The 14,540-nt window shown below is 40.4% G+C and overlaps 1 protein-coding gene across 2 annotated transcripts; it reads left to right on the top strand.

Moving 5' to 3' along the window:
• The first annotated feature begins 2,097 nt into the window (after positions 1–2,097).
• On the top strand, positions 2,098–13,479 carry LOC128219780 (probable flavin-containing monoamine oxidase A). Of its 2 annotated transcripts, XM_052927788.1 has the most exons (11): positions 2,098–4,328; positions 8,130–8,317; positions 8,703–8,790; positions 9,116–9,293; positions 9,523–9,637; positions 9,903–10,060; positions 10,670–10,844; positions 11,145–11,245; positions 12,262–12,444; positions 12,726–12,913; positions 13,220–13,479. In XM_052927788.1, the coding sequence occupies exons 2-11, from the start codon at positions 8,200–8,202 to the stop codon at positions 13,389–13,391; spliced, it is 1,476 nt and encodes a 491-aa protein (XP_052783748.1). In that variant the 5' UTR covers positions 2,098–4,328; positions 8,130–8,199; the 3' UTR covers positions 13,392–13,479. The 2 variants fall into 2 exon arrangements, with proteins under 2 accessions (XP_052783748.1, XP_052783738.1); XM_052927778.1 differs by lacking the exon at positions 2,098–4,328 and having other exon boundaries at positions 7,325–8,317.
• Positions 13,480–14,540: the final 1,061 nt, after the last annotated feature.

Raw genomic sequence — 14,540 nt, 5'->3', positions numbered from 1 at the left:
TGTGAGATAACAAATAAGAATTGTGCTCTAACTATTTACTATGAACTACGCTAAGCAATGTAAACCAACAGACTGACCAAGAATACTCAGCATGCAAGAAGATAAAGATATAAAGTGTTGTCTGTTTGTAGAATCTGCAACAGTTACATACTGATTTCGATTCTGTCCTCCACAAGAGCATGAAGCAAGTTGCTATTTCGCATGATCCTCTTTTGCATTATGTTTCATCCCAAACATGACAAACAACTTGTTTGTCACCAAGAGAATATATGGTCAAGTTGAAACAACATAGTTTCCTTGAATAGTAAAGTTCATTGACTAAAGAACATGGTGTTGTAAGTACAGTCTGTAGTTCAAATGTAGCAACATAAATGCCTCTGTCTGCCCTGGCTCTATCTTTGTCTTTAGATCTCTCTTCGCGCGCTCTATCTTTCATCTTTTGATGTTCGTCATATTCATGCTGCACCGAGACATCAATTGTCCCAGCCTGTTTTCTTCTTTCGAAGATTGTACACAAAGAACACTGATCCTTTTTATGCACCCGAAGGTGGGCATATTAAAATCGCACCGTCCGTCCGTCCGTCGTCCGTCCGTCCGTCCGTCCGACTCAATAACTCAGAATATTATGGACAGATTTTAAAATAACTTGCCACATGTGTTCGGCATACCAAGACGACGTGTCGCGTGCAAGAACCGTGTCCCTACCTCCAAGGTCAAGGTCACACTTAGGTGTTTATTCCCAATGGAATGCTGCATATAAGGACATAGAGTTTAGGTTGTCGTGTCCGGGCTGTAACTTTCCCTTGTATGGACAGATTTTAAAATAACTTGCCACATGTGTTCGGCATACCAAGACGACGTGTCGCGTGCAAGAACCGTGTCCCTACCTCTAAGGTCAAGGTCACACTAGGTGTTTATTCACAATGGAATGCTGCATATAAGGACATAGAGTATAGGTTGTCGTGTCCTGGCTGTAACTTCCCTTGTATGGACAGATTTTAAAATAACTTGCCACATGTGTTCAGCATACCAAGATGAGGTGTCGCGTGCAATAGCCGTGTCCCTACCTCCAAGGTCAAGGTCACACTTAGGTGTTTATTCACAATGGAATGCTGCATATAAGGACATAGAGTATAGGTTGTCGTGTCCGGGCTGTAACTTTCCCTTGTATGGACAGATTTTAAAATAACTTCCCACATGTGTTCGGCATACCAAGACGACGTGTCGCGTGCAAGAACCGTGTCCCTACCTCTAAGGTCAAGGTCACAATTAGGTGTTTATTCCCAATGGAATGCTGCATATAAGGACATAGAGTATAGGTTGTCATGTCCGGGCTGTAACTTTCCCTTGTATGGACAGATTTTTAAATAACTTGCCACATGTGTTCGGCATACCAAGACGACGTGTCGCGTGCAAGATCCGTGTCCCTATTTCTTAGGTCAAGGTCACACTTTGTGTTTATTCACAATGGAATGCTGCATATAACGACATAGAGTATAGGTTGTCGTGTCCGGGCTGTAACTTTCCCTTGTATGGACAGATTTTAAAATAACTTGGCACATGTGTTTGAATTACCAAGACGATGTGTCGGGTGCAAGACCCGTGTTCCTACCTCTAAGGTCAAGGTCACACTTAGTGTTTATTCACAATGGAATGCTGCATATAAGGACATAGAGTATAGGTTGTCGTGTCCGGGCTGTAACTTTCCCTTGTATGGACAGAATTTAAAAAACCTTGCCACATGTGTTCGACATACCAAAACAACGTGTCGCGTGCAAGAACCGTGTCCCTACCTCTAAGGTCAAGGTCACACTTAGAGTTTATTCACAATGGCATGCTGCATATAAGGACAAAGAGTATAGGTTGTCGTGTCCGGGCTGTAACTTTTTCTTGTATGGACAGATTTTAAAATTACTTGCCACATGTGTTCGACATACCAGATGATGTGTCACATGCAAGACCCATGTCCCTACCTCTAAGGTGAAAGATACACTTTGTGTTTATTCACAATGAAATGCTGAATATAAGGACATAAGAATGTAGGTTGTTAAGTACGGGTGGTATTTTTTTATGTTCAGAGGCAATTTAAAATAACTTGCCATATGTATTTATTTCATCTTTAACTTTTCATGTACTGACCTTGTTCATAGGTCAATGTCACATTCGGGGGCATTCGTCACATACTGTGACAGCTCTTGTTTGGTTTGTAAAAGGAGATATTGTATTTTCACATTCTTTTGTGTATAGATCCCACATCTTCTTTATGTTTAGTTCATGCGATAAGTAGTCTTTTCTGGATGATTTGCGTTTGTAGTGGGATTCCATCGTTCTTTCAACCATTTCACAAATGAACTGCTTTTGACGCTCATAACTATCCAAAGTGTAATACAGTGTAAGAATGTCTTCCCTTTGTTCCTCTGTAAATTGATCACCACATTTGAACGTACATTTTATACAGTTATGAGCCTGAACCTTTTTAGCTGCGAATCTTTTTCTAGTAGCAGATAATTATTCTTTCCCTTTATTTTTCTCTTTTTTTCTCAGGTTTCTTTTCCAATTTTCTGTTTTTCATTTTATCTTTCTGCTTGAAATTCTTTTCTGGACTTTGGTATGATGCCTGTTTGTGTGGGGTGGTTTCAATATGCATAGTCGAACTGTGTGACTCATCATGATTGATATATGAGTCTGATTCAACAAAAGGTGAAATTATGTTTATTTATAGAATGTCAACATGATCCCTGTCGTCATTTGAATAAGATTTTACTCCATCATAGTGTTCCTGTCCACGAAGTGCTAAATAAGTGAGGCAAATGATTTTGTTCATTGCTTGCTCAGGTTTGATCTCATTGACTGGTGTTGATACTGAAGTTTAATACATTCTTACAGTGCTTTCTGTAATGTTTGCCACTACCAATGGAGCAAAATCTGCTATATCTAAATCCCACTGACCATTTGTCTTCAACAAATCAACGTCTCTAAGAAGCGCTTCTTTAGAATTGCCAATATGTTTGGCCAAAAATGACATGTATTTATCAGCATTTTCAACTGACCGTGTAGATTTTTCATTCTGCGAACAAAATGGTAACACATACTAACTATCTTGTCAAGAAACTAAAAGTTAAAGATGAGCACTTTTAGATGAAATCGGAAGAATACAAGTTAAGAAACTATATTGAATATAAACATATTTGTATTAATATTGTGCTTATTTTGTTTCAAGCATGTTTCATCAGATATCGCTGTATTGGTATAATAGCATTTAAAATGTTGAGCATGATAAGAAAAACATACTTAGATTTACAGGTGTAGCCATTATGAATATATCACATGGAGCTTGTTTTCTTCCTCAAACTGATATGAAAGTAATTAACTGCATCTTATGTTGTTAACACTTTCTTTGCTTGTTATCTCTAAATGGAGGAAACAACTGTCCATAATTAGACATTTGATACTTGATATAAGCATCTGGATTGTGTATTCATTCTGGTGCAAAAATGTACCAAGTAAACAATTTTTATTTATAAATACTTTTGAGTACGTTCTCTTTCAAAATACAAAAAGGCACCATGTGTCAAATGGCGCTTTGTTGCATGACATTTTTTTTAATTTTTATTTCATAGCGTATGTGCAAAAAGGTACCATGTGCCATGGTACATTTTCGCATAGATTATTCATCACTTGGTACCTTTTTGTAAACAGAAAATGAAAGATTTTCACTTGATACCTTAATGTTTGTTTTCTTTATATCTTTACACTGATAGTAATGTATATATAATATTTTCACATTATGAAGATTTCATCAATTTACAATGAAATATGCCTGACTAGGGTTAATGAAATGTCAACGGGCTAGTGTCTCGAAATCATTCAAATACAGTTAACGTGCAGCCCAGCGCATTTTAACATCATGAAACACCCTCGAAATGTTAAAATAATATATTTCACTGAAAAAATAAATCGAACCACAACCACGTTTATTTCTGTATATCGATATGAGGATGCTCACTTGCCCATTTCTTAATTGCTGTACGCAATTATTTGCACGTTCCCAATTAAACAATCCTAATATTTTCCCGTCTTACCCTCTTATAAATCAATTCATCACTGAACTCAGAGAATCTTATTTTTGATTGTTGTACTCACCGATGTCCACTTTTAGCATTTTCCGACATCTTGGAACACTGATGACTCTCGGTCGAAGCAGGGTTGAAAATGGTCAGGGTCAAAAGGTTAAATGACGTCACCAGAGTTAAAGCTCTTGCCGTTCATGAGGAACCCGTATGACTCTAGTCGGAACTCGGGTTCGTCGTGAACTTAGCCAAAAGCATGTAAGTGAAGAGTAACGTTTGTATAGATTCGAAATGCGACATTTTAGACGACGCCCTGTTGGACCGATTTGTATGCAGGTGGCAGAATAAAACATACTACATATTTCCCCCCTGTAAGAGCATCTAGTGTTTATGTGAAACTAAAATAAACCAGGGTTGTTCGTTGCCTGAAGAGCATGACCAACACAGAGATTACTTTGACCGATGGCATTATACACATTAACAATGTTAGCGTTGTCGTTGGTGATCAATAGTTTTGATGCCTTGTAGGCTGAGTCTTTAAATATTGTTTGCACATCGATCATGATTATTACATGAATCCTATTGATTTTTGGGTGTGTACTACAACGTGTAAGGTCTGCCCTTGCATCTATACAGATTGTAAGGTCTGTCCACCACGGCCTGCCCGCGCATCTGTAGAGTGAGCACGGCCTGCCCGCGCATCTGTATAGTGTGTAAGGCCTGCCCGCGCATCTGTATAGTGTGTTAGGCCTGCCCGCGCATCTGTACAGTGTGTAAGGCCTGCCCGCGCATCTGTACAGTGTGTAAGGCCTGCCCGCGCATCTGTACAGTGTGTAAGGCCTGCCCGCGTATCTGTACAGTGTGTAAGGCCTGCCCGCGCATCTGTACAGTGTGTAAAGCCTGCCCGCGCATCTGTACAGTGTGTAAGGCCTGCCCGCGCATCTATACAGTGTGTTGGGCCTGCCCGCGCATCTATACAGTGTGTTGGGCCTGCCCGCGCATCTGTACAGTGTGTAAGGCCTGCCCGCGCATCTATACAGTGTGTAAGGCCTGCCCGCGCATCTATACAGTGTGTAAGGCCTGCCCGCGCATCTATACAGTGTGTAAGGCCTGCCCGCGCATCTATACAGTGTGTAAGGCCTGCCCGCGCATCAATACATGTGTAAGGTCTACCCTTGCATCTATAAATAGTGTGTAAGGTCTGCCCTTGCATCTATATATAGTGTGTAAGGCCTGCCCGCGCATCTGTACAGTGTGTAAGGCCTGCCCGCGCATCTGTACAGTGTGTAAGGCCTGCCCGCGCATCTGTACAGTGTGTAAGGCCTGCCCGCGCATCTGTACAGTGTGTAAAGCCTGCCCGCGCATCTGTACAGTGTGTAAGGCCTGCCCGCGCATCTGTACAGTGTGTTGGGCCTGCCCGCGCATCTATACAGTGTGTTGGGCCTGCCCGCGCATCTGTACAGTGTGTAAGGCCTGCCCGCGCATCTATACAGTGTGTAAGGCCTGCCCGCGCATCTATATATAGTGTGTAAGGCCTGCCCGCGCATCTATACAGTGTGTAAGGCCTGCCCGCGCATCTATACAGTGTGTAAGGCCTGCCCGCGCATCAATACATGTGTAAGGTATGCCCTTGCATCTACATATAGTGTGTAAGGTCTACCCTTGCATCTATATATAGTGTGTAAGGTCTACCCTTGCATCTATATATAGTGTGTAAGGTCTACCCGTGCATCTATATAGTGTGTAAGGTCTACCCTTGCATCTATATAGTGTGTAAAGCCTGCCCGCGCATCTGTACAGTGTGTAAGGCCTGCCCGCGCATCTATACAGTGTGTTGGGCCTGCCCGCGCTTCTATACAGTGTGTTGGGCCTGCCCGTGCATCTGTACAGTGTGTAAGGCCTGCCCGCGCATCTATACAGTGTGTAAGGCCTGCCCGCGCATCTATACAGTGTGTAAGGCCTGCCCGCGCATCTATACAGTGTGTACGGCCTGCCCGCGCATCTATACAGTGTGTAAGGCCTGCCCGCGCATCAATACATGTGTAAGGTATGCCCTTGCATCTACATATAGTGTGTAAGGTCTACCCTTGCATCTACATATAGTGTGTAAGGTCTACCCTTGCATCTACATATAGTGTGTAAGGTCTACCCGTGCATCTATATAGTGTGTAAGGTCTACCCTTGCATCGTTATATAGTGTGTTAGGTCTGCCCTTGCATCTATATAGTGTGTAAGGCCTGCCCTTGCATCTGTACAGTGTGTAAGGCCTGCCCGCGCATCTGTACAGTGTGTAAGGCCTGCCCGCTTATCTGTACAGTGTGTAAGGCCTGCCCGCTTATCTGTACAGTGTGTAAGGCCTGCCCGCGCATCTGTACAGTGTGTAAGGCCTGCCCGCGCATCTGTACAGTGTGTAAAGCCTGCCCGCGCATCTATACAGTGTGTTGGGCCTGCCCGCGCATCTAAACAGTGTGTTGGGCCTGCCCGCGCATCTGTACAGTGTGTAAGGCCTGCCCGCGCATCTATACAGTGTGTAAGGCCTGCCCGCGCATCTAAACAGTGTGTAAGGCCTGCCCGCGCATCTATACAGTGTGTAAGGCCTGCCCGCGCATCTATACAGTGTGTAAGGCCTGCCCGCGCATCAATACATGTGTAAGGTATGCCCTTGCATCTATATATAGTGTGTAAGGTCTACCCTTGCATCTATATATAGTGTGTAAGGTCTACCCTTGCATCTATATATAGTGTGTAAGGTCTACCCGTGCATCTATATAGTGTGTAAGGTCTACCCTTGCATCTATATATTGTGTGTAAGGTCTACCCGTGCATCTATATAGTGTGTAAGGTCTACCCTTGCATCTATACAGTGTGTTGGGCCTGCCCGCGCATCTATACAGTGTGTTGGGCCTGCCCGCGCATCTATACAGTGTGTAAGGCCTGCCCGCGCATCTATACAGTGTGTAAGGCCTGCCCGCGCACCTATACAGTGTGTAAGGCCTGCCCGCGCATCTATACAGTGTGTAAGGCCTGCCCGCGCATCTATACAGTGTGTAAGGCCTGCCCGCGCATCAATACATGTGTAAGGTATGCCCTTGCATCTATATATAGTGTGTAAGGTCTACCCTTGCATCTATATATAGTGTGTAAGGTATGCCATTGCATCTATATATAGTGTGTAAGGTCTACCCTTGCATCTATATATAGTGTGTAAGGTCTACCCGTGTATCTATACAGTGTGTAAGGTCTACCCTTGCATCTATACAGTGTGTAAGGTATGCCCTTGCATCTATATTGTGTGTAAGGTATGCCCTTGCATCTATATAGTGTGTAAGGTCTACCCTTGCATCTATATAGTGTGTAAGGTCTGCCCTTGCATCTATACAGCTTGTAAGGTCTGCCCACGCATTCATACAATTTGTAAGGCCTGCCCGTGTATCTTTACAGTTTGTAAGGTTTGCCCATGTATCTTTACAGTTTGTAAGGTCTGCCCATGTATTTATACAAGTTTGTAAGATTAAAATATTAAGGTGCAAATATACAGTGTGTTAGGTCTGCCTTTGCATCCCATGTTGTTTGTAAGGTCTGCCCGTGCATCTATACAGTTTGTAAGGTCTGCCCTTGTACTATATATGTAGATTGTAAGGTATTCCCATGCATATAGAGCGCAAGTGTGGAGAATATTGTTCAGTGCATACTAATGATGAAAGGATGAGACAGATGGCACAAACGTTCACCACCTTTGAATTATGAAAGATAACTCTTATAAGATAAGAGTACTATATTTTGTTTTGTATCTCCCTTTAAAGCTTGTAAATTCTACATGTGTATAAAACCTTGACCCTTGTACTTTCAGTTTAGAGTTAAGTTAGCAATGCACTATCTTGTGTAGAATATGATAAATATTAATGTTATCTTGAAATAAACAATAAGGTTATTTTCCTACATATGGATGATTAAAGGGAAATTGATCTGCGATTCACTATCTTTCTTTCTGAATGTGCTGAATATCATAATATACATATAAATTTACTTGTTTCTGATGATCTTGTAATATCTATCAAGTTGAACGCAAAGGCCAAGGTTTAAAGCACATGTTTTGGACCTGCGGCTATTAAAGGCCTAACTATAGAACATGTCAACAAAAGAGGTTGATGTGGTGATAGTGGGTGCAGGTATAGCGGGACTGTCGTGTGCCAGGTACCTGCTGAAGAAGGATGAAACACTCAACATTGTCATCTTGGAAGGCAAGGGTAAGTTTTTCTCGGCTAAGATCAATTTTGCTGGTAGAGCATTAATACTGCCAGACTTTTTATTGGTGCATAATAATAATAATAATTTCCTCCATCGTTCGGTATGTTTAACCTTAGAGTATGATTGCCAACTTATAGAAATTATGTTTTGATACTGTTTAGGTGAGGTACTCATGTAATTATTTTTTAAATAATAAAATGTACTCATGATTTGCTTACCATATTTTATAGTTTAAAGTGTTGAAAAAGGATCGTACATATACTTACTATGAATAGAGATATCTCAATTAATAACAAATCGATCATGTTTCCTTTTCATGTAAGACATACATATATTATGAAACAGTTCTAATTATGAAATTGCGTGTCTCGCTTGTCATTTCAGATCGAGTTGGTGGGCGGACCTTGTCAGTTCCCCTGAAGACTGATGATGGCACGAACACCTGGGATCTTGGTGCTCATTGGGTTGGCAGGTATGCTCTCTATGCTAGGCAGAACAGTTCTTAAAAATGTTCCTTGTAGTTTACTTCATTAAATGCAGTCACATAATAAAGGCATTATTGTATAGTTTCAATTTTGAGAGTAGTGGGTGACGTAACTGTGTTGAACCATGTTGTCAATGACAACGTTAAATAACTAGCACGAGTATGAGTGAAAAGCACTGTAATTGTTCCGCACTACAGTAAAGGCATGGTGTAGCTCCGCAGTTAATGTATAAACACAAAAACACACTCTCGAACATGGTACAAGCCCTTGTATTGTTATCTACATTTGAATGTTCTGCCTTTGGTCTGCCAGGTGCCAACCACATATAATGAGGCTCGTTGGAGAGCTTGGGTTGAAGACCCACGAGCAGTGTATCCAGGGGAGGAAATTCCTGCAAATAGGAAAAGACAACTCTGTCAGGAGTTATGCGTCAGATATTCCCACATTACCTCTTTTGGACTTGCTAGATCTTGACAGAACCATGAAAAAGGTTAGTTATTTAAGAATTCAATAAAAGCTTTACATGGTCTTGCATTATTATCCTAATACTCTTTGACATTCATGTCAAATCTGATAAAATGTGTGGAGAGCAAGGTTTGCAAAACGCTATGTATGTGTAGAATATATGTTAGAAGATATATGGTTAGAAGACTTGTATGTCATTTTCTTACGTTTTGGTTAAGTTTGTTTTTGTCTGTACTGTTTATTAAACCTAACAGTTAGACAGCCTAGCTCGAGAGGTTGACCAAAATGACCCATACAGCCACAAACGTGGGCCAGAGTTTGACCAAATGACCCTCCAAACCTACCTGAACAACACATGTTGGAGGGCTGGTGAGTACAAACTTTAGTGTGTACAGTCCGCCAAAGATAATTTAAGGTTAACAAACACCAATTACAAAAAAACAGCAAATTAGGAAAATTTAAGGATGACACCATTGCAAAAGTCAACCTTTTATTTTTAAGTATTTAAGGAAACCATTACGAAACTTAATAACAAAATATGAAGGAATTTCATAACATTCATATGCAGTGTAAATGAAATGTTAACACTGCTTGTAAATTCGTGTTATATCTTCATGTAGTCTCTATATTACAGAATCGAAAGAGTTGATGTGCATAGCAGTACGAAGTACCCTTGGTGTAGAGGCACATGATATCTCAATGCTCTACTTTCTGACATACGTGTCCTCTGCTGGGGGTCTCAAACAGCTCACCGAGGCCACACCCTATACTGCACAGGAATACACTATACAGGTAGCTCTTGTTTGGTATAGTAGTGGACAGACAATATAAAACTAGTAAAAGGTTGAAATTCTAAGCTTGCTTAAAGTGTATTCTATGACATGAGAGGCAGTCTTTATATCGCAATACTTTGCCTTTGCCGTAATGTATATGTTGAAACTTGATCTTGTCCCATGTGTGTCATCTATGATTATTGTTTTAACATATCCTTTATGAATTGTATTGATTGGAGGTATCCCTGCTGATGGCCCTTAGACACTTTGTGAGACTGAGTGAGCCGGTGACCAGTAAGTAACTAGTGTGGATTTTTTTTCCGCGAAAATCGAGCGTGGAGAAATAGCGACTCGTTAAATATCGAGCCATCCGATCGAATTTTATGTAAACATATAATAAAAAAATTGGTCCTTTTATCCAGTTCGAGCCAACGAGGATATCAAGCCATGCGATGTGAAGCCGGCAAGTTTTGACTGTACTTATATTTACCATGTGACAGGGTGGTACTCAGCAGATACTGATGGCGGATGCACTAGGAAACCGTGAGCGAGTGAATGAGCTGGTGACCAGTATCATCCAGGGGCAAGATACCTTACATTGTAACTACTTATATTTACCATGTGACAGGGTGGTACTCAGCAGATATCCCTAAAGATGGCGGGCGCCCTAGGAAACAGTGTGAGACTGGGTGAGCCGGTGACCAGTATCAGCCAGGCTGTAGACACCGTAACAGTGGAGACAGGTCATGGCAATGTTTATATCTGCAAGAAGGTTGTCCTGGCTGTGCCACCTAACCAGATTGGTAACTTCATCATTGCTTTTTTGAGATAGTTAACCCACTGGTAAATGCAGCCTTGAGATAATATTTATTTACAAAAAATTATTGTGGTATTTCTCAACAGATTATTTCTATGGAGAAATGAGTACTTAGGATGTGAGGCCTTAAAAAGGTATCGAGTAAACAGGGTACAAGAGCTTAAGAATTGGCCTCAAAACTTAAACTATTCCTTATCTTAATATCCTTACATCATTTTATAATGTCCAATTTAACTGTACTAGAAAACAATCTAAAGAATTACTGATGTTGTTGTTGTTTTTCTAGGAAAACTGACATTGGAGCCACCTTTGCCAACTATAAAAAGGGAACTTTACAAACGAATGCCTATGGCAAATTATGTGAAAATCATTTTCACATACAAAATGGTATGAGAAAGCATTGCAGCAAATCTTCTCCATTTCCATTAGAGTAATTATGTCTCCCCCATTCCTGTGGGAGACTTTTTTGCCCTGTGACAGTGTCTCTCCATTTGTTCGTACATCACACTTTGTTTTATGCTCAACAACTATAGACCGCCTGAACAAGTATGCTGATTGGTCATGACCAGTGGATGGCCCCTATTGATTTTGAGATCATGTTTTCGCTCAATAATTGAAGATCCTTTAGATTTAGGAATTTCATAATTGGTTTGTCAGTTGGTCATGACAGGTAGATGAGGCCTATTGATTTTGAGATCAGTAGGTCAAAGATCAAGGTCATGGTGACATTAACATGTTAGTGATGAGGATTCATTGGCTGTCATTACGCCATCAAAAATGGTGCCTGCTCAATAACTTAAGAGTGCTTGCATCCATGAACTTCATACTTGGATCGGCAGGTTACTGTCCTGACTAGTAAATGACTCCTATTGATTTTGATATCAGTAGGTCAAAGGTGATCCAGTGACCATGAGGTGAAAAAGCAGTGGTTTCCGCTTAATAACATACAATCCTTTGGTTCCAGGAACTTCAAACTTATTGTTTGAGATTTTAATGACTAGTGGATGACCCCTTTTTCAGATCAGTAGGTCAAAAGTTAAGTCCGCGGTAACCTTTATTTAAAAAACTGATTTTAGGTGGCGACCTTAGGCTGAAAAATGGTTTCGCACAAGATAGTATGCCAGATTTTGAGATCAGTAGGTCAAAGATCTAGGTCACTGTTAGTTCGTCTGCTGTCTAAAATTATAAAATTCTTCTCAATCATTGATTATTCCTCAGCATCGACCACACAATGGGGGAGACAAACGTTTTTTTAAGCATTCTCTAGTTTACGGTTGTAAGCCTTTTTATCTCCCTTTACTCTGTTAAAAAAAATTCCGCCATTTTTTGGCGAAGTCCATTTTTAAAATATATATGTTATAAATTAAAATGAAAACTTCCAATGAACGTATGTCTTTTGACAGGCGTTCTGGCGGGAGGAAGGGTACTCTGGTGAGAGTGTGACGAGTGGTGGCCCCTGGACAGCAGGGGCAGGCTGCATTTGCGGCCCCTTGTGCTTTACATTTGATGACACTTCAGCCAATGGTGACCCAGCATTGGTGACTTTTGTTACAGGGGCTCAGGCTGTTGAATGGAGGCAGCAAACAGTTAGTTATTTAAAATAAATCAGTTCATTTTATCAATAGTTTATCAATAGTGCCAAATAATGCTATAAATAGAAATGATATATTCTTATAGTTCTTATATGTTCTCACTTATCCGTGAGAAAATGTTTATTCAGCTGGAATTGATGTAGAAGCAGCTCTTTTTATGCAATAACAACAGCATTTGGACTAGTACATTGTGGATTTTTGTAAAATGGTGCATAAGTTGATTACAATTTCCAACTGAAGAATAGTAATACTGGCATTTACATCCAAACTTTAAGGCAGAGGTTCGCCACAAAGCCATACTGGAGACATTGTCCCAGTTTTTCGGTTCCCGGGTTAATGAGTATGTAGACTGTCGAGAGAAGGACTGGGACGAGGAACCGTTCTGTGAGGGTGGACCAGTCTGCACCGCTGCACCAGGGGCCATGAAGTATTACGCTGATGGCTTGAGGAAACCAATGGGAAAGTAAGGAACAGCCCATGCCATCATTACTTTTGAAGAATCTGAACTTTTAATCATGCTTTGAGTGTATTATTATAAAATGTAATCACGGTAAAATGGAGTTCTATTTCCTCATTAAAAAATGTTAATTCATGAAGTCATAGTCAGTTACATGAAATGCTGTGTTGTAAGTCCAATGTTTTAGGTGAATATGAAAACATAGTTCTCGCCATTTCTATATTCAGAAAACATGTTCGTGTACGTTGCATAACACATGTAAAAAGAAGGTGTTTGTCTCCTTTTTTCTGTTGCACTACAAAATTATTTTAGTATCCACTTGGCTGGTACGGAGACTGCGACCGTATGGGCTGGCTACATGTCAGGGGCCGTGCAGTCAGGCTACAGGGCCGCTATTGAGATACTGGCCAATATAAGACCTGGCACCGTATCCCAGGAGGACATTGATGAAAATAATAAACCATTTAAACGGAGCAACTCGTGAAATTTACGTTTAATAGGTGCCATGACAGTACATGTGTAAGTGTTAAGAGTGTTGTAGTATAAAATGTATTAAACAATTTTATTCATAATTGTTTGTAGTTTGATTTATTATAGACATACAAATGGAACCAAAATGTACAAAATATACATTTGAATTATTCATGTAGAGATTTTGTCGGTGACGGAACTTAAAATTATAATGAAAAAAAATGAAAGTTCCCTACCCAGCAAATTTAAGATCAACCTAGAGCTACTTTATATTCTGCTTTTAAAGTTATACCCCTTGGGTTATACTGACAATGAAGGCGATATGTTGGAATTACTGTTGCTGATCTTTTTATCTGTCTGTCTGTGTAAATGATACCCTAGTCTTGAGCCTCAAATGGTTTTATTACTGGAACAACTGCATACTGGATACAGTTGCCATGGGGCAAGCCATAGAAGTACATGAAAGATCGTAGTTGGCATCTACGTTTCAGTTGCAATCACCATTGTGTCACTCAACAGTAGTCTGTAGAAACTTGTTGAGTTTGAGCTCAGCAAAACTATTGTTCATCTTGCTATTACAGTGTTCAACAATATTATATAGAAACTCATTATTTAGTACATGTATGTATGTGCATCTTTTGTTAGGAAAGTACTTTGTCCTTTGAAGTGTATGCAGTTTATGTGAATGACTGTCTTTTCAGAGCATGGTATTTTTTTTTAACTAGGTCACAGGGTCAAAAATAGGAAGCCTTCTTAAGATGCTACATGTTCCACTATAGTCAACTGTTTGATTATCCAAAGGGCAATTTTTATGAACGTGTGCACTGTCTATATCAAGATTTTGGGGGCTTTGGAATGCCCTGTAGTTTCTTTGACATTTTCACCACTTGTTACTCAATCAGCAATATTGTCCGCCGTATTATACACTTTAACTCTTGTGTTTTATATTGACTCGCGTGCCCTACTGCCTCCCTACAGCTTAAACGCGAGAAAACATGTGATCAATCCTTAATAATGTACGGCCTCAAGAGGGAAGCGATGGTTCTTGTGTTTTCCAATATTTAACTAGAGGCCAAATATGTGTCCTTTCATAGCACATTAATTTAAGTCGAACTAGATTTAAAATTGTCGTAATCTTTTAGAACGGAATGTAAGCCATATT

The sequence above is a fragment of the Mya arenaria genome, chromosome 2 (genome assembly GCF_026914265.1).
Source record: "Mya arenaria isolate MELC-2E11 chromosome 2, ASM2691426v1".
NCBI lineage: Eukaryota > Metazoa > Mollusca > Bivalvia > Myida > Myidae > Mya > Mya arenaria.
This window is presented reverse-complemented; position numbering and strand designations above follow the sequence as displayed.